The sequence below is a fragment of the Cupressus sempervirens genome, chromosome 3 (assembly GCF_028749045.1).
Source record: "Cupressus sempervirens isolate cs-2001-9-10 chromosome 3, ASM2874904v1, whole genome shotgun sequence".
In the NCBI taxonomy this organism is placed as follows: Eukaryota; Viridiplantae; Streptophyta; class Pinopsida; order Cupressales; family Cupressaceae; genus Cupressus; species Cupressus sempervirens.
In genome coordinates, this window is record NC_143120.1 from 571,009,697 (window position 1) to 571,030,517 (window position 20,821).

The 20,821-nt window shown below is 37.3% G+C and overlaps 1 protein-coding gene across 1 annotated transcript in view; it reads left to right on the top strand.

Moving 5' to 3' along the window:
- The window catches only part of SS1 (glycogen/starch synthase, ADP-glucose type), a 70,232-nt gene that overhangs the window by 35,756 nt on the left and 13,655 nt on the right, over positions 1-20,821 (top strand). Inside the window, exons 2-8 of the mRNA XM_089820966.1 lie at positions 4,731-5,089; positions 19,088-19,165; positions 19,250-19,374; positions 19,630-19,711; positions 19,885-20,058; positions 20,486-20,567; positions 20,675-20,766. Coding sequence (XP_089677092.1) covers positions 4,731-5,089; positions 19,088-19,165; positions 19,250-19,374; positions 19,630-19,711; positions 19,885-20,058; positions 20,486-20,567; positions 20,675-20,766 — 992 coding nt within the window. The remainder of the gene's footprint in view (positions 1-4,730; positions 5,090-19,087; positions 19,166-19,249; positions 19,375-19,629; positions 19,712-19,884; positions 20,059-20,485; positions 20,568-20,674; positions 20,767-20,821) is intronic.

Here is a 20,821-nt window from a genome sequence, read left to right on the forward strand (position 1 = left end):
GTTTGAGTGGCTTCATTTCTTGGGTGATTGATATCTTTTTTGAACAAAAGTTGAATGTGGATGGTGCTGATTTTCTGAAGGGTGGGAGCATTGATGATTTCAACCTTTTCACTTTCCTCCTTTGTAATGGGATCCTTTCTCCATGAAGTTGAAGTCCTTTATTGTAGGTTGCTAGTAGTCTTTGAGTTATGTGTTTTGGGGGGTTCTTGGGTATGTGTTTCTTAAAATGGTGGACTTAATTGTGCACTAACCCTTAATTCCCTTATGCTTGTGCTAAGTGGGCCATGTTATCGAGGTTTCTAGTTTTGCTAGAAGGTTGTGGAGTTGTTAGGGTTTGATTCTTTTCAGAAGGGGAGCTTTGACGATTTTAGGCTTGGCATTTTCATCCTTATTGGGTGGCATTTCTTTACCCTAATGTTGGTGCTTCTTGGTAGTATTGTTTGGTGGCTCCTCGTTTCTAATCTGTTGTCGAAGGTTTTTGCCCCTTATTGTTGGAGTAGTTGCAGGTGTAGAGTTACTGATGGGTTTTGGTGTGGTGTCGTCAAAGGTTTCTTTGTGGGAAGATGGTATCTTGTTTGCAGAGGTGGGAAAGTTGGTCGGTGCTAATTTTATTAAGCAAGTGTACTTTGTCAATTTGGGACCTTTAGATTTCCTCCCTCTCTTTAGGATTTTTTCCTCAATGTAGCTGAAATCTCTTGGTGTAGGTGTTTGGAGGTATCTTGTTCAGTGTCGTTTGGGGCAGCTAGTGGTGTGTATTTCAAGTGGATGGCCATTATTGAGCATATGCCTGTTTGCTCCCTATTCTTGTTCTTGGTATCTTCAATCCTGTTGATTATTGCATTCGCTTAGTGTGGTAGGATTGTGGCTGAGGTTTTGTTGTTTTGGGTTTTGACAAGACCGAGAATTTTGGTTGATGGTTTGTTGGATGTGGAAGGTCGTGACTTTCTATCGTAGTTGGGATTTATTGTCTTCATGGCCTTTTTGTTCTCTTTTCTCTAGGGGTCCTATGACTATTTTTGGTTAAGGAGGTGTTAAGGTTTTGGGGTTCCTTAAACTCTTGGTGGAGTCAAATACATTTCTCTTCTTGTGATTCAATGGGCTCTTAAGGGCATTCTTTTACCTCTTCCTTTTGAGACTTATATAGAGCTGCCTTCCTACTATTTGTTGGGAGCCTTTGACTCTTCTTGTCACTATCTTCCTTACTCATGTCCTATTGAGGTGGATCTGTCATCTATGGAGGTGGTGATGTGTTTTGCGGGTGAGGCTGACTGTGACTTGGAGGGACTTTCTTGTGCTAGTTGTGAGGTGGATTCAAAAGTGGTCTTCAAGAAGGATTCCTCTTTCTATAGACTTTCCTATAGAGGTGGGATCCCCTTCTATTGAGGTGGAGGGGAGTTTTATTGGGGGAAAGATTCTATTTTTCTGGGAAATCTTTTTTTGCTTAGAAATGAATGGTGTTGGGTTCAATGTTTATACCTAGCCTTCTAGCTAGTTCATCTTCGGATTTCTTCTGCAAAATGCTAGTGAAGTTTCAAGAGCCTTTATTTTCATTGTTATGGTTTTGGAAGCCATCTTGGTTGTGGGATCCAAGATAAAACCCACAGTAGTTTGGGGACCTTAGTTGTACCACATAGTTTTAGTCTGTTTGTTGTGGTTCAATCTTTTTTGGCGGTTTCTGAAGATGGTTTTGGCAGGCATGTTAAAATCCAATTATATGTTTTGGGGAGCCTTAAAAACCCCAAGGATCTCCCTGTTTTGGAGATTCGATCTTTGATGTATGGCTTTGATCTTTTTGTTGGAGTCCTTGTTTGGGCAGCTGGAGTTTTGATTCATCTATCTTTTTTAGCTGTCGTTTAGCTCTGTTTTATCTTTTGCAACTTTTCTTCTTTTGGGTGTTTCATATCCTCTTCAAAATCTAAATGTATTGGGTTTCGAGGCCCTGTCACAACCTGTTTTTTCCTTAATAAAAAAAAACCTTGATTTTGCACAATAAACTACCCAAGAATACTCAATAAAAATTATTATCAGGATCCACAATTTTCTACGATCTCTCTAAGGCATGTAGTGTTGTTCTACTTATCTTAAGTGTCTTGTTTTGATAATTGAACAATAACATTTGGTTTCCTTTCTTATTATGATTGACATAAGAGCATGTTGAGTAATGTTGGAATCTTTGATGCACGATGTTGAGCTTATTTCTTGTTATAAACTGATTAGATTTCTCACTATTGGTTTGGATTATTTTAAGCCAAGAATTTTCATAGGGTCTCTAATGTTCAGATTTTTAATCAATTCAATAATCAATTGGTGCCTTTGAATTTGATTTAAGCTCTCACAATATATTTTTCAAATTTTATTGTTCATTCTCCTATAAATGAAATTGAGAATTTTATCAAGGATTGGTTCCAAAATATTTTAATCAATATTAATTAGATACTTTGATCTCCTATTGACAATTCTAGAAGGTGTCAAGATTGGTGTTTTTTCTTGGTTTGCATTTAGTACATTTAGTGTTAACATTGGCATTTGATCTTGGTTTGTGTCTATCTCAATAGCTGGGGTGATTGACATTTGTTTTTGGTTCGCATTCAGCTCATTTGCTACATTCAAATGAGTTGATGTAGATGATGTACCTTCATTTTTTTTCCATTTCACATATTCCTTGCATGCACTCCCTTTCTCTTTCCCTTTCTACCTCTTATTTTCAAGTGTTCCTAAAATGCGCACAACTAATTAAGTTTACAACATCCATAAATAAAAAATGTATATGCATTAATATGGGTTTTTGACGGTATAGCCATTGCTATCTAGCAATGAACATGCAAGCACATTATTAGGGACCAAAAATGTGAACAATATAAGTTTCTTTAACCTATCCACATTTGTAGCTCCTTAACTTAGTGTTATTACTGTAGGGGAAGATAGGTGAGTGGTGTAGATGGGGCAAGTTCGAGGGGAAGCTAGAGTGTGACATTGGGTAAGTTCTTGGGGCAGTATTGGTGCAAAAACAAATGTATAGATTTTTGAAAGCTGCAAACTTAAAGAGACAGAATTGAATTGTTGCATTTATGATAAGGAAATGCTTGAAATTTTGCATGCCCTAGCCAAGTTTACACACTACTTGGTTTGTGGAAGGTGTGTTGTAAAAACTGATTATAATAGCCTAAGGTAACATCATGTAATATTAGATAATTTAGATTAATGTTTTTTCATTTAAAAGTGGCATTTTATGCCTTTGCTCTACTTTTTTTTGGTGTGTGATTGCGTGGTTGCATGCATGCATGCATGAGTGAGGGTGTGTGTGGGGCTGGTGGGTGAGTGGGCATGCACACACACATTCATCTTAGTTTACTTAAATATTTTTCCTTGAAATTATAATTCTTAACCAATGTAAATAATTTCTTCTATATTACAAAAAGGTCTCTTCAATCTTAGGCAAGAAAAAAGAAGCACTGGGGTCTGTCCTGCAATGGGAAAAATAACTCTCTGGAACTGTTCAATCTGAGCTTGAACAATCAGAGCCAATACGTATCTACAAAGTACAAACTCACAGCTTTCCCAAGTAATGCAAATGTCTGTGCAAATGCATCTTGTATTACTTCAAAAACTTGCAATTATAATCTTTGGGTGATGTAAATCATTTCTATTATAATTACAAAGAAAACTATCCAATTTTAGTCAAGGAAAAAAAAAAAATTTGATCCAGAGCTGCAATGGGAAAATAATTCACATTTTTCTAGAACCACTCAAGCTTTCTTGAACAATCAAACCCAAATTGTGTATATAAAGTCAGAACTTCCCCAAGTAATAAAGTATCTTACATTATTGTTTTTGTCTCAAATTTTAATGATTTTAACTTTATCCTCCCTACCCACAAAGGTTCTTAGGTCAGAGTTTGTTCCTCTCAAAATGAGTACAAATCTATTTATGGTTTTATTCTCAAATTGTCCATGCTTCCCCAATGCATTAAGCAGAAGCAGCAGTAGCATGTCAGAAATTGGTTCTCTAGAAATAGGGTGCTCTAAAATGATGATAGAACCTAGAATGAAATCGAAATGATTTCACATGAAAGAGTTGATAGAAAGTTAAAATGCTTGAACATATGAAAATTGTATAATATGCAGAGATTGACAACTTTGTTAGAAAAGAATCTTCTCACAGTACACATTAAACCTGGGTTTGCCTAGACAAAAAGTCCTTTATAACTTTTTCTATGTGCATCTAGTATAGTGTTTTTGTTATCATATGTGATATGCAGATTAGGTGGAGGGCATGGTATATAAAATGACACAGTAAAGTTTGTTGGTTACTGCAGCTAATCTTGAATACCAAAAAGGTGGTACTGTCAAAGCTACTCACTGACATGTATTTATGCATAATTAAGTGCTTTCCTTCCTTATTTTCATACCATTCAAGGTGGATAGGTGCCATGTTTCTCTAGACCCTTAAGTACACTCTAAGCTCCATGGAAATATTTCTTAAATGATTGAGGGGGCAGTATGTCTGGAGGTAATTTATTAGAACATTTTACATCGAAAATCTTAGGCATATATCTCGAAGAATAGGATTTAAACAAGTGTTAGATTTACATAAAAGAGGTTGTACTACAAGATGTTGACAAAAGTATATTTTTCCAGTTTTTGATATGCTACCTACCTCACATTAGGTTAAATTATATTGTGTGGTTGGACTAAAAATGGAAGTCCTGATATTCTAAAATGATGCTGCAGACATACAGGGAAGTGATGAGAGAGAGAAGAATAGAGTGCTTAGAGGAGGAATGCATTCTCACGATGATATTGCAGGAGGAGATGACCGCGTCAAACATTCATTCAATATTGTTTTTGCAGCAGCAGAAGTTGCTCCATACTCAAAGACTGGAGGGCTTGGTGATGTCTGTGGATCTTTACCTATTGCCCTTGCATCTCGAGGTCATCGTGTGATGGTCATATCTCCAAGATACATGAATGGTATAACAGATGAGAGATATAGTGGTGCTTTTGATGTTCAATGCCGCATTAAAATATCTTGTTTTGGTGGGGAGCATGAAGTTGCATTTTTTCATGAATATAGGGCAGGTGTTGATTGGGTAATCTCTCTTTCTCTATGTGTGTGTATGCAATACTTTATCATTACATCTTTTCTTTTATCAGCTTAAGCATGCATTTCACCGAGTTACTGTATTTTTTTGAATAGGTTGAATTGTCAAATATAAATTGCTTTGACTTCTAATTTTAATTTTATTTTAAAACTGGGGCAATGGAATTCATGAACTTTTCATCAGTGAGTATGAGCACTATTATGCAGTAAAATATTCAAATTCCCAATAATCAAATTTATGCAAGAGTTGATCTCCTCCATGCATTTTAGATAAAAGAATTATTTTAATCATTTGATAATGTTTCATAATTTATGCTTCTTTAGTGTCATGACAAGAATATAAACTTATGAGGCTTCAAGCACTCTTGGGAGGCATCTCCATTATGCTAAACTGTTTGGAGAGTATCTGCATCTAGTGAAATAATTTCCTGGCAGCATAAAGCCAAAAATACACAATTTCTTTATTCTATGTGTTGAATGGGTTTCCTTCCTAAAGTTTTTGTGTAGGTTTTGGATAAAGAATTAGGAGTTTTGGTAAGAACAGGAGCACTATATAGGGAGGTATTTTTAGAGGTAGATTCAAAGTAGACAAAATAATCTCGGCCTAAGTGGTCTACTGATGGGCTAAGGAATCAAGATACAAGCCACCATTTTTGAATTTGGACTAAATAAAGCATATGAAAGGATCAAATGGGTTTTTATCCCTGAAACTTAATTAATTTGTTGGGAGATTTCATTGAATTACTTTTGGAATTAATGTCTCTACTAAAGATGTGAAGTAGATCCTTTCCAAGACTTAAACAAAATTAAAAGCTACACTGGAATTTCAGTTTCTGGTGTACTTCTTGTTTTGTTTGGAAGATGCCCATGTGTGCCTTTAATGGATCTACTGTAACATAACTTGGGTTTCTAAAACCTCATGAGCGGTGAAGGCGAACTGACCTAAAGATCACTATACGGCTTGGCTTGGAGACTTCTACTTCTTTGGTATTACCTTTGGAATAAAAAGTTACGTTTAGAAGTGTACTGCTCTTTGTCTCATGGGTAGTATGTGTTCCAGATGAATGAAGAGGTTTCAGGCTAGTTGATGTTGTGATGCAAGACCTTGTTTTGGAAGAAAATATATCAGTAAAATCCTTTGCCATTAATGCAGGATCAGAGCATTTAATCAGACACCAAGGTCAATCAGCTAATGGAATCTTGGTATCAAGTTTCAACGATACTTTTTCTCTTTTGAATATTATTTGCAATGCTTCTCATATGAAGTTTAGGGATCTGCAGTACTGAAAAGAAATCTTGAAAGCTGCAAAAGTAGTTGTTTCTCATCTAATTTGGAAGGATTTGGCATTTACTGTAACTGTTAATTTTACAGTGATTTTGCTCTTTTTGGTTTCCTAATGAATAGGAATTGGTTTTTCTAGAACTATTTTCCAGGAGCTTTGCTTTCTTACCTAGATTTAACTATTGTAATTAATGCCAATGAGGAAATTGGAATACATATTCAATAAATTCAACTAAGGTTGAGAATTCTAGCTTTTGACCAAAGTAAATAAATTTGAAGTTATGGATTCACATGCTGTATTCAGTTTTGTTAGACTAAAATTCAGCATTAGTTAGAAAAGTGATTAATGGTGATTGACTATAAAGAAAAAAATTGGCGAATCAATTGAGGAGGATAATCGATTGATTATGGTCTACATCATTTTCTTGAGTGATGGGTCTTGATCTTCTTCTAATCATAGGTCCTTCCAACAAGGAAATATAGACACGAAAAAACTTTTTGTTAGGTAATTACCAGCTTTTCCTTTACATGCGTACTTGAACATTATACACAATACTAGAAAAATGTTCAACATTAATTAGAAAATAGAGTAATGGTGGCTGACTATAGATGATGTCATGGATCAATAAAGGAGGATTAAATACATTTTATAGTCTTGAGCTTGCTCTAGTCAAAGGTTCTCTCAACAAAGAAAAGGTGTAATATCCTCCCCTGATTTGAACTTTGACTTGCAGAAATTTAACTTAAGGAATATTGTCAAACACTTTGTATGCAAACTCATAAAGCTGATTTCCTCAATAAATTGCTTTCCAATGAGTAGATTTACGAACAACTATGAAGTGACATTAAAATGCATAATACACATCATAACATTTTCACAAACACTTGGCACACATTCAATAGTATATGAAAAATCTGGAAACTCTTTCAATCTGCTAATAAAGGGTGATTTTTAAATGTAGATGTGCACTTACAGCTGCCTTAAAGGCTGCAACAACTATTCAGACTTGTATTCAACAATTATTATGCAAAATATCAAAATTTGACAGAAGAAACCTGGAATTAGTGGCCGTTGTATTTTGCAGATGTAGTCGGCCAGCCCTCCAAACTTCTAATCAGCCGGAAAAACAAGTAAACTTGATACCAACACTATTCACGCTGTACTGTAGCAAAATACTGTTCATGCTAACTGTAGCAAAATACTGTTCATGCGGCACTATAGCAATAACTAACTTCAGATCTGCACCTCAAACCCTTGTAAATTTCTTTATGCAAACGCCCCAAATGAAACCCAGTGTGTTTCCTGAGGTGAAAACACCCTTGAACCTCCTGACTGTGTCTTCCAACAGCGAAGAGAATGCTAGCAAAGAGGGATTCCGTCTTCCAAGCCCGATAATCAGATATCCAGCAACATAACATTAATCTTCATCCAAGCATACAAAAAAAAAACTCTTCCATTTCTTTTATAGTGTTCTCACAAGAGCTCAATCCTTCGTTTTCTCAATGTGGGATAAAACATAACTCCCTTTATGTACCTTATGTCTCCAATGTGTTATAAAAATAAAGGGAACTCTTTTAATTTAAATATTTCCCACAAACTATAGTCTATGCATTAATAAAGTTAAATATTTAAATTTAACTTTATAAAATGGCTTTATCAATGCATAACAAATCTTATCAATGATAAATAAGTCTTCCTGTCGATTTTAAACAATTACCATCGACATACCACTGTGACTGAATGTCCGGCCATGTCCAAGATGACTTACTATAAATAGTAAGTATGCCCAAAGTTGCCTCAGAACCCCTCAGAAAGACCTGCAACTGAAACTGTCTAAGCCAAATGGCCTCTAAGCCCCTTTAATGTCCTAGTTAGCCTACGGGACTGTGGGGAAATAGGCTAACGACAACATCATGCTATGAATGCTAGAAAGGGGACATTACAGTCCGCCCTTCCCAAAATTGCTTGTCCCCAAGCAATTTCAGCTCTGGATGCTGCAATATCTGCTCATTTTCCCAAGTAGCATCCTCGACAGGTAGGTTCCTCCACTTCACTAGATACTCCCTGATAGTCCTCCTGCGAAGCACCCTCTCCCTGGAGTCAAGTATGGCCTCGGGAACCAAGATAAGCTTCCCCTCATCATCAAGAGGTGGCAATACTACTGAAGGCACCACATTGTGACCCAATGCCTTCTTAAGGTGTGACACATGGAACACATTATGCACTTTACTGTTTGCAGGCAACTCCAACTCATAAGCTACTTCGCCCACTCTCCTGATTACTTTGAACGGTCCATAGTAGCGTGGTTTCAATTTTCCTGCTCCACTCTTCTTGAGAGAGGACTGTCTATACGGCTGTAACATGAGCTACACCATATCTCCCACCTCAAAAGACCTCTCAACCCTATGCTGATCAACATATTGCTTCTGCCGATTTTGTGCCTTTTGCAAATTTTCCTTCAAGGATCGCATAATGTCCTGACACTCCTGCAAAGTATCCTTGGCCTTAGGCACCCTGCTGTCCCCAAATAACAAATCCAAAAAATTAGGAGCATCATACCCGTATAGTGCCATATAAGGGGACATTTGAATAGACATATGGAAAGAGGTATTATAGCAGTACTCCCCTAGATGTAGCCACTTCACCCAAGCCTTCTGCTCTCCTGCAATGTAGTTTCGAAGGTACCCCTCAACCCATTTGTTCACTATCTCTATCTGCCCATCAGTTTGGGGGTGGTAGCTGGTACTCGGAGTGAGCTCTGTTCCACATAACCTGAACAACTCCTGCCAAAAGTGGCTCATAAATTTTCTATCTCTGTCACTGACTATGCTCCGTGGTATCCCATGTAGTCTGAATACCTCTCGAAAAAATAGTTCTGTTGTTTGTGTTGCTGAATATGTAGACGAAATTGCAAAGAAATGTGCAAATTTCGTCAATCTGTCTACCACAACAAAGATACAATCCCGACCCCGTGCCTTGGGGAGGCCTATGATAAAATCCATGGAAATGCTATCCCACTTCTTCTCTGGTATGGGTAGGGGATGTAGTAAACCACCCGGAAAAGAATATTCCTGTTTGTTCTGCTGACACACAAGGCATTCCCTAACAAACTGAAGCACCTCTGATTTGAGTCCTTTCCAAGTGAAGCGCTCTCTCACCTGCCGATATGTCTTAAAGAATCCGGGATGTCCTGCCATTGGTGAATCATGAAATGCCCTCAAAATCTTCTGCTTCATAGCAAACCCGGGTACTAAATAAATCCTTTCCTTGTAGATGATCAGATCATTTACGACAGTGTATCGACTATCTTGAATAGCTCCCTCAATAATGCTAGATGCCCAACTATCCTTAGCATATTCTGCCAAGATCATCTCTCTCCAATCATCCATGACTATCCCAACAACAAGCAAATGAGGCCTTCTAGATAAAGCATCTGCAACAATATTTTTCTTCCCTTTGACATAGGCTATGTCGAAATCATAGGCCTGTAATTTACTCACCCATTTCTGTTGCCTGTCATTAAGGTCCTTCTGTCCAAGGAAATGTTTCAAGCTATTATGATCTGTTTTTACTGTGAATCGGCTTCCCTTTAAGTACTGCCTGAACTTAGCTAGCGCGTGCATGATTGCTAGCATCTCTTTGTCGTAGATGCTGTAGGTTCTCTCCACACCTCGTAATTTTCTACTCTCATATGCGATGGGATGTTTGTCTTGCATGAGAACAGCTCCTATGCCCTCTCCCGAGGCATCACACTGCAGCTCAAAAGGCCTGGTGAAATCTGGAATGGCTAAAACAGGACATGTACTCATCAGCTCCTTAAACCTGTCAAAACAATCCTGAGCCCTCTCTGACCACTTGAAACTATCTTTCCGTGTCAAATTTGTAAGTGGTGCTGCTATCTGTGAAAATCCCTTCACAAATCTGCGGTAGAACCCACAAAGCTCGAGAGATCCCTTGAGTTGTGAAGTGTTCCTCGGTGGTGGCCAATCCAGAATGGCCCTGATCTTGTCTGGGTCAACCCGAACACTTCCTGCACTAATAATATGCCCTAGATAGAGCAACTCTGTCATCCCAAACTCACATTTACTCATCTTGGCATATAATGACTCCCTCTCTAGAATACTGAGCACTGTATCTATATGCTTCAAATGTTCCTCCCAAGTACGGCTGTGTATCAGTATATCATCAAAAAATATCAACACAAACTTCCTCAACTGATTTCTGAACACTCTATTCATACAGGATTGGAAAGTGGCAGGGGCATTTGTCAACCCAAAGGGCATGACTAAGAACTCAAAATGTCCATAGTGGCATCTAAAAGCTGTCTTCTCCACATCCACCTCTCTAACCCGTATCTGATGGTAGCCGGATCTCAAATCAATCTTGGAGAAGTAGCATGCACCATGCAATTCATCAATAAGCTCATCGATGCGTGGGATAGGGCATCGGTTCTTGATTGTCTTCTTGTTTAGCTCCCTATAATCAATGCACATCCTCATTGTACCATCCTTCTTCACCAATACTACTGACGAAGCGAAAGGACTTTTGCTTGGCCGTATGTGCCCCATGTCAATCAACTCCTTAATTGCCTTTTCTATTTCATCCTTATATCTCTTCAGATGGCGGTAAGGTGTGATGATAACTGGCTTAGCCCCTTCCTCTAATTCAATAACATGCTCGATTCCCCTATCCGGGGGTCTCCCTGGAGGTATCTCACCAAACACCTTAGTATGTTTGGTTATTATTTTTTGTACATCAGGTGGATACTCTAGTTTATGCTGCTCTGTCATCTCAGGCATTACTCTAAACTCTGCTGCCCACTGCACCTGATCATGTCTAAAGAAACTCTGCATCCGCTTGAGTGACACCACTCGAAGTCTCCCATCTGACAAACCTCTGAGCACTATCTTCTTACCATTTGCCTCAAACCTCATTTCCATTTTCTCAAGGTTAAATGTAAACTCTACCAGAGACTTCATCCAGTTCATCCCAAGCACCATATCCTGATCACCAATGTTGACCACAAAGAAATCTCCTGTCATGTCATAATCTCCCAAACGAAGCTACAAGTTGGAGATTTTCTTGGTACATTCAATTTTGAAGCCATCGGCAACCATCACCTTAAATCCCCTATGCTCCTCTGTATGTAGCCCTCTGCGTGTCACAAACTTCTCATCAATGAAGTTATGTGTCGCCCCTGTATCAATGAGTGCCACAACTCTCTGGCCATCCAAGGTTCCCCTAACTCTGAAAGTGACGACCTCCTGTATACTTGACAACTGAGCTATCGTGCTATCACCGCGTGCTTCCTACTGTGAAGAACTATCATCATCTCCATCTGATTCGAATGACTGCTCTGAATCTCCATCTACTGACTCTTCGGCTGAAAAGTACTCCATCTGCATAGCTTTTTCTTTCAATGGACACTTATGTGACAAATTCCAAGGCTCCCTGCAATGAAAACAAAGCTTCTTCTTCCTGAGATCATTAAGTGTCTCATTGTCCAACCTCTTACTTTCCTCCTTAGTTGGCTAAACCTCTTTATGAAAAGGTTTCCTGTCCTTATCTTTCCTTGAAGGGAAACTCTTTGCCTGGAATTTATTTTTTGAAGATGAAGAGGAATCCATGTCACGAGCTTTCTTAATGGCTTCCTGCAAAGTGGGAGGGTTGAGAGCTTTAATCCACCCTCTCAACGGATCAGCTAACCCATCCATAAATAGAACTAGTATCCTCCGTTCAGATACATCTGTTACTAACACTGCAAGTTTCTGAAACTCTGAAATGTATGTTTCCAATGATCCCCACTATTTAAGTTGAGCTAACTCCTTGAAATGGAGTTCTGGATCCTTCCTATCAAAACGTTCAATCAGCCTCTCTGTAAACTCCATATATGAGGTAATGTGTGCATGTCCCATAGTGACCATACCATGATGCCACCACTCGTGTGCTAACCCATCCAGATGAATTGCTGCATACTTAATCGCTTCTTCCTCGGGCATAGGGTTCAATTGAAAGTATGTGTCAAGCTTTTGAACCCAAGCTCTTGCTGTAGACTTTCTTGAGCCATCATAATATGGTAACTCAAGTCTCCCTACTTTCTTCCGTAGCTCATAGCTCTGGTTCCTGTCATGTCCACGTGGCATATGTTTAATCCGCACATCCATATACTCCCTAAAGGTAATTGCAGCAGTAAAATCTGGCCCTCCGGCTTCCCAATCTCTCCTCAACTGGTCCTGTATATCAGTAATCTGGGGCTCTGGTACGAGCTGCTCTGGAGCTCTAGGAGGAAATGTAGGAATCATGGGCCTTGAACTCACTGTCCTAGCTCGCTGGGGTGCATGACCGAAATTGTTCCCAACTTGTTCATCTCCATTATGTGTCCCATCCTGATCATTTCCATTCTGATTGTTACCATTCTGATTATTTCCTCCACCCATGTTAGCATTCAACCCCATTTGACGAGCCATCATCTGCATCATAAGATCCAATCTCTGATTCTGTTCCTGTGCCCTTTGTTCTGCTACTCGCTGACCCTGTACCAAGGTCTCTAATAACTGTAAGAATCTTTCCTCTCCAGGCTCTGGACTGACATTCCCGCCTCCACCTAATCTTGTATTCCTGTCATCTCGGTCAGCCATATTGCTGTCTTGATCAAAGAATACCTCCGCTGTGTCTGTATGACTGGATTCTATACCCCCCTGTACGGATGAACTAGACTATTTGCTTTGCAGGTCTGAACTCCTACTTTGTCTTGCTCTGGTATTGCGAAAATTATAAGGCCCCTGGCGCATGCTCAAACATAAATGCTCTGATTTTAGTGTTTTGACATTTCATCAAACACTTTCCCCTCTATCTGCCAGTTCCAAATTTCCTATAAGACCTCCACAGGATGGCAGGACTTATAGCTCTGATACCACTGTAATATCCTCCCCTGATTTGAACTTTGACTTGCAGAAATTTAACTTAAGGAATATTGTCAAACACTTTGTATGCAAACTCATAAAGCTGATTTCCTCAATAAATTGCTTTCCAATGAGTAGATTTACAAACAACTATGAAGTGACATTAAAATGCATAATACACATCATAACATTTTCAGAAACACTTGGCACACATTCAATAGTATATGAAAAATCTGGAAACTCTTTCAATCTGCTAATAAAGGGTGATTTTTAAATGTAGATGTGCACTTACAGCTGCCTTAAAGGCTGCAACAACTATTCAGACTTGTATTCAACAATTATTATGCAAAATATCAAAATTTGATAGAAGGAACCTGGAATTAGTGGTCGTAGTATTTTGCAGATGTAGTCGGCCAGCCCTCCAAACTTCTAATCAGCCGAAAAAACAAGTAAACTTGATACCAACACTGTTCACGCTGTACTGTAGCAAAATACTGTTCATGCCGACTGTAGCAAAATACTGTTCATGCGGCACTATAGCAATAACTAACTTCATATCTGCACCTCAAACCCTTGTAAATTTCTTTATGCAAACGCCCCAAATGAAACTCAGTGTATTTCCTGAAGTGAAAACACCCTTGATCCTCCTGACTGTGTCTTCCAACAGCGAAGAGAATGCTAGCAAAGAGGGATTCCGTCCTCCAAGCCCAATAATCAGATATCCAGCAACATAACATTAATCTTCATCCAAGCATACAAAAAAAAAACTCTTCCATTTCTTTTATAGTGTTCTCACAAGAGCTCAATCCTTCGTTTTCTCAATGTGGGATAAAACATAACTCCCTTTATGTACCTTATGTCTCCAATGTGTTATAAAAATAAAGGGAACTCTTTTAATTTAAATATTTCTCACAAACTATAGTCTATGCATTAATAAAGTTAAATATTTAAATTTAACTTTATAAAATGGCTTTATCAATGCATAACAAATCTTATCAATGATAAATAAGTCTTCTTGTCGATTTTAAACAATTACCATCAACATACCACTGTGACTGAATGTCCGGCCATGTCCAAGATGACTTACTATAAATAGTAAGTATGCCCAAAGTTGCCTCAGAACCCCTCAGAAAGACCTGCAACTGAAACTGTCTAAGCCAAATGGCCTCTGAGCCCCTTTAATGTCCTAGTTAGCCTACGGGACTGTGGGGAAATAGGCTAACGACAACATCATGCTATGAATGCTAGAAAGGGGACATTACAAAAGGTATCCATGAAGAAGTATTTTGTTAGACAAATGCTGATACTGCTTTCATGTGTGTACTTGGACATCTATACCATGTGAGGAAAATGTTAATACATAAGTAAAAGATCCATGTTGTTGAAGAATATGACAGATGATGGAACACACAAATATTCAAAATATGCAAGTTAGGTTTCTTTATTTCGTTTCTCACTTGAAAGCTTGGTGATCAGAGCTTGTACAACCATCTCCTAAGGTGTCACTAGCTAGTGACCTTAAAATGACAACTAATGTGGGATAATTCCACACACCTATATGTTCACATAATGTACAATTATAACATAATGTTATGTCTAGCCGACATACAATTGCTTTATAATGTTTTGCTATTATGGTTTTATTCAACTATGGATTAATTGTTTGTTGAATTTCAGGTTTTAATAGGTGTTAGTTGATAGACAATTGTGTTCTTGTGACAATTTTAAATAGCCTTTGAACTGTAAAGGAAACAAGTCTAAGTCTTGGTTAACCATCTCTGATCTATTTCTAAATAAATTCATGTGCAAATAAAGATATATTTTCACCACTCCATCTAGTATGCTTTTTTTCATTAATGCATGCATTAATTTTACCAGGTAGAAGACAAAAGATTTAGCATCATCACCTTAGAAGATGGGTTTGGTTTAATATATTTATACCATTAGACTCCAATAAAGATGGGACGAGACCACAACTTTCTGAGGATCAAGAGACTAGATGGTTCTTAAAGATAGTAGAAGATAATGTAGGAGATGACTAAGGCAAGAAATCTAGTTGTACAAATCCATGGTTAGAATCCATCTTGAAATGGAATTGAAGTCAAAGTGGGTCTAAGTTGGGAGTTGGAGTTAGGTAAACAAAACCATTTTCACTACAAAGAAGCATACAAGGGAAGAGTGGGGTTGAGATAGCAATGCACCGACTACTAGTTGACAAAGTCTTGTTGATCCTTCCAACCAAGTGGAAAAGATAAACAAACATCATTAGACAAGAAGAGGTGCTCAGCATTGTAAATCAAGTGGTAAGGGCTATGACATTAAATAAGAAATCTCTTGATATAAGGTAATGGGAATAGAGTGTATAGAGATCAAGTGAAATTTTTGACATATGCAAACAACAATGGTGATCCAAGAATGGAAAACATTGTTTGTAGAAGTACAAGAAAAGTCTTTTGAGAAGTTTGTATATGCCATTATGATTTATGGCATAACCACCTACGAGATAATGATGCTTGGCTCATTATTACTTCATGTGCACACAGGCCATTGCCATCTATTTTGTCCACTCTCTCAACAATTAGAACTTCATACTAAGTTTCAATCATCTAATGGATTATCTTAATCTACATCTTTTTCTTCTTCTTCTTCTTCTTCATCAAAGGCCTTAGTTGATTGATAAACAGTGCCAATGTCAATGGGATCAGCAGCGCTAATAGCATTCCTGCTCTCCAAGTTGTCAAATGCTTATTATTTTTTCATTGTACAGAGAGCTTGTTTGTTCGTAATTAACATCCTACTTGAAAAATGTTATATAAGTAGCTTGCGACTCCCTTCACGTATTGTAGATATTGTTTAAACTTTAATAATGTTTAAAATATGATTTACAAAGCTTTCAATTAATCGGATAGGCATCATTATCAGCAATTGTATATAAAAGATTCTCTAGAAGAAATCTTGAGGGTGGTTGATTTTGATGTAATAAATATGATAACTTAAGAAAATTTTGTTTTGTAATGTTAAAGATCTTTATGCAAATTCTGTAATAATCCTTTTCTGCACTAAATTATGTTTTCAAGTGGAACAGTATGTGTTTTGCACTTGGTCTACCATGGTCTACCCTAGTTTGACCTAAGTTTGGCCTAGAGGAAGTAGCCTACTTCAGTTCGAACCCAAAAGGGAACCAAGACCAGCAGCAAGGACTAGTTTGAAATTCGCTTGGTTTGAAGGGCCAGGGGGAGAATTGGGTAACTTAGCATAAAGAAAAGCAATGCCTTATCCCTAACACATGGAACTTTAGTGCACTATGGAGGTGCTTACCTTTAGGTGGAGCCTTGAGTAACTTAGCATAAAAGGAAAGCAATGCCTTATCCCTAACACATGGAACTTTAGTGCACTATGAAGGTGCTTACTTTTGGAGCCTTGAAGATGCACCAAGTCGATACGTGTCAAACATAGGAACCCCTTCGGAAAAAGTTTGGGCCCATTGCCTTCTATAACGTCTCCATCTTCATTAACTAACAAGTGTCATGCTTGTGCACTGCGAAGTAATAACAACATGTGGACATTCAAGGAAATGCTCTAAGATGACATGTGGCAACTTCTGTGTGTGCCTCCAACTTTGGGGCGATAAAAAAATATAAATAATGTTTGTGGGTCCAAAATGCAAAGTTCTCCAAGAGGGATGTAATATGGCTCGCAAAATAGTTGAAGCATTTAAAAGAAATAATTGTTCGGGCTTCAATCCTCATGTAATAGTTTGCATCTATAGTTGGTGCTAGAGAAATTTGTGCACCAAATGTATGCCATTGCCAAGATACTTGTTGCCAATGTTTGAGGAGGATATGGTGATCACCAGTAGGTGATGGAACTAATATGGAATACTATTGAAGAAAGGTTATGATTAGGTGGGTTGAGAATGAAATGGCAAGGATAGTGGAAGACAACTAGATCCCCACTCAAAACCCTTGCGCCAACAATGCAGCTTTGCAGCCATGTGGCTAACATAGAAGGATAGGCATCACTAAAGGGTAATGTCTAGTTATGTGGGTGGTTGAAACCTACATGGGCGTAAGTGTAGAAAACTGTAAACATTGTATGGGCATTCGTACAACATCAACTAATTCCTTGACAAGAATTAAAGGTATCGGGGCATGGGACCCATCACGCTATTAAAGGCCTTGGAGCCATGAGATATTCTATTCTAGGCCAAGGGACGGGATTAATTGCCAATTGGTAAATGGCCTGCAAACATAAGGGAGTTTGAGGAAGTAGACTATGGAATCATAACCATTGATCCCAAATAGTAATATTTACTTTGTAATTTAGGGTTGTCTACTATAATGAAGTCTTTTGCCTATTGTCTCTTGTGTGTGTCTTGGTTGTGTATTTAAGAAAATTGGTGATTTCTATGTAAATAGCTAGTTCCAATCTTGGATCTTGGTAATAGAATAGGATGCCTAGTTGGGACAATTAGTGGTTCTAGGTTAACCACTTGAGAGCAAACAAAAAGCCATTCTTTTGGACTATCATGGTTATTTTTTATTTTTTGATGAGGGATGGACAAGTTGCACACATTGAGAAATTAGTTGATGAAATATAATATAGATTGTTTCCAAATGAGGTGAGATATGATAGTGCCTTTTAGAAGAGATACAATTTTTATTCTAAAAATATTATCACTATTTTGTATTGATCACCTTGTATATAAATGTATTGTACCATTTATATTCAGAATTATGCAATCTTGCTAAATGTGGAAGAGTTTAAAATTGCTAGAAACAGGTTGTAATAGATGACTGACTTCAACAATTATGACTTGGAAGTTCTGAAGATAATATCATTATATAACATTCACCCTAATAATGTCCTTTAATATATTTTCCATTCGGATAATGGTACGTTAGTTTTCAAGTTGAGGAATAGATTATATGAGTGGTCTTTTAATCAATGGAGAATTACCCATTTATATGTTTTGCATATAAGTTTGGTTTCCATATTTGTCTTTGTCATTTTTTTTGTTTCCAGGCTTTGGGATTTGGGGTAGTTGTATGTATGTGGATGTTGTCTGATGCTCACCTGTGCATTCTGTTCCTTAGTTTCTTCTTGCTTTTGCATTTTGCATATCTTCTATTTTTCAATGTGTTGTTCCAAGTTGTTTCATCCTAAAATTTATTCAGACAAATGTTCTTCCTGTAACTGAAATTTCCCAGTATTTTACTTGCTTTTAAACCTTAGTCGTTTCCTTGTTTTGGTAAGTTAAGAATATGCTCCCATTTTTCCTGTCCATTTCTGCAGCTCTTATGATCTAGCTATAGCACATGCTAAATTTCACTGAAGTATCAATATTATGATATATACAAGGAAACAAGGGATACTGAAATCACAGTGCAGATTGGTATAAAATTGTAAACAGAACAAAGATGAAAATATAGAATGAATACACAATGTTGGAATAAATTCTGAGGAAAGGAATTCTTCCGATTCCTAGACTGAAATAATTGCAAATAAATGTTCAAGGGAGTAATTTTTATTTTATTCATAACAGAATGGATATAGAGGACATATATTTACCAAATATCCCTACAGTAAAGGGTAGTGATGCACGATCTTAACACCTGTTCAAATTCTCATGGCACAATTGTGTAATGAAATATCAAATAAGATGTAAAAGTTGCATTATGGGTCTGGCTATGTGTGGAGTTTTTTCTTTTCTTGTTTTGATGTGAATAACCTTTCGTGATTCTGTCTTGCATCTCTCTCTCAAATTTTTGTAAAAGGTTTAATCTTTTATTCTTTTATTAGGTGTTTGTTGACCATCCATCTTATCATCGACCTGGGAATCCATATGGTGATAATTTTGGTGCATTTGGGGACAATCAGGTACCATTTTAATTGATTAATTATTTTTTCACACTATATGTTTTAGTGCCAATACTTTGATTGATTTGTCTATCTGTCTTGCAGTTCCGTTTCTCACTTTTATGCCACGCAGTTTGTGAGGCTCCTTTAGTGCTTCCTCTAGGAGGATTTACCTATGGAGAAAAGTGCTTATTTATAGCAAATGATTGGCATGCAAGCCTTGTGCCTGTGTAAGTTATCCTTGTTCTACATTTAATAATGTCATTTTTTGCATTTGAACCTTCTTCAACTTCAAAGGGTTTTTAAATCAATGATTTTGTTTTAATCTATTTCTCTGGGCATTTTTGGCCGTTCCAACCAATTTATTATAGATTATAGACCTTGTGTAAATAATAAATACTTATTACTTGTAAGTTAACCGTTTTCTCAATCATGGTAGGATTTGTTTAGTTTGTTTGTTAGTTATCGTGTGTTCTTTATTCCAGTATAATTGCAGCTAAGTATCGCCCATATGGAGTTTATCATGATGCTCGCAGTATTCTTGCAATACACAACCTTGCTCATCAGGTAGTAATACTAGACAGAGACACATTTCATTTTTTTTCCTGCAAGTTATCTGCTTAATTTTCCAAGATATCTTTCACAATTTGCTAAACATTTTAAAGGTTTACTTTAGAAATTCTGAAACTATGATTGAAGTATCCCAGCACCATCTTTTCTTATTCTTTTCCTTCATCAAGGGTGTTGAGCCTGCAACAACATATGGGAATCTAGGATTACCTCCTGATTGGTATGGTGCATTGGAGTGGGTATATCCAACATGGGCAAGAAAGCATGCTCTCGACAGAGGTGAAGCTGTTAGTCACCTGAAAGGTGCAATTGTTACAGCAGATAGAATTCTGACAGTTAGTGAGGTTAGTTTCCTCATCTTCCCAATGCTATGTATAAATATCCTTTTTTGACAATTTTTGGATTTCAAACATAGTGTGCCTATGCTGTTACAGTCTCAGAGATTCAGTAGCACTGAGAAAGCATAGTTTTTGTTTATGTTTGTAATTTGAGATCTCTGTCTTCTGGAAATGATCTCTCACTAATTTCTTAAATAATCTTCTATCCATTTCAAATTGACGCTTGTAAAGAAGCTTCTTTCGACCAAAGTTATTTGTACAATTATAGATGGGTGAAATTAAATGTCTATAACTTTTTGCTTTTCCTCAAGGTTTTAACATGCACGTTTGGAGTATTCTCAATGCTGAAATGAGGAATATCCTCATCATCTGCGCCTTAATTGTGTTTTTAGTTTTATTAACCATTCTACTCTCTTCTGCTTCCTTTGGTCAGGGGTATGCTTGGGAAATAACGACAAGTGAAGGTGGATGGGGTCTAAATGAGCTTTTACAAAGCAGAAAATCTGTAATTAATGGTGTGATGAATATGAGGTTTCATGCCTTCAAAAAATTCAAAGCTCTTCAAATGTAATGTGGAATTGCTTTCTAACAATACCTATTATTTTCTTTTTGAGTGAAATAGGCATAACAAATGGTATAGATGTTGATGATTGGGATCCAACTACAGACAAATACATTGCACATCAATATTCTGCGGAGGATCTTTCAGGAAAGGTAGGTTTTGGATTTTATTTTGAATTCATAATTGCAATCTTGTATATCATTCTTG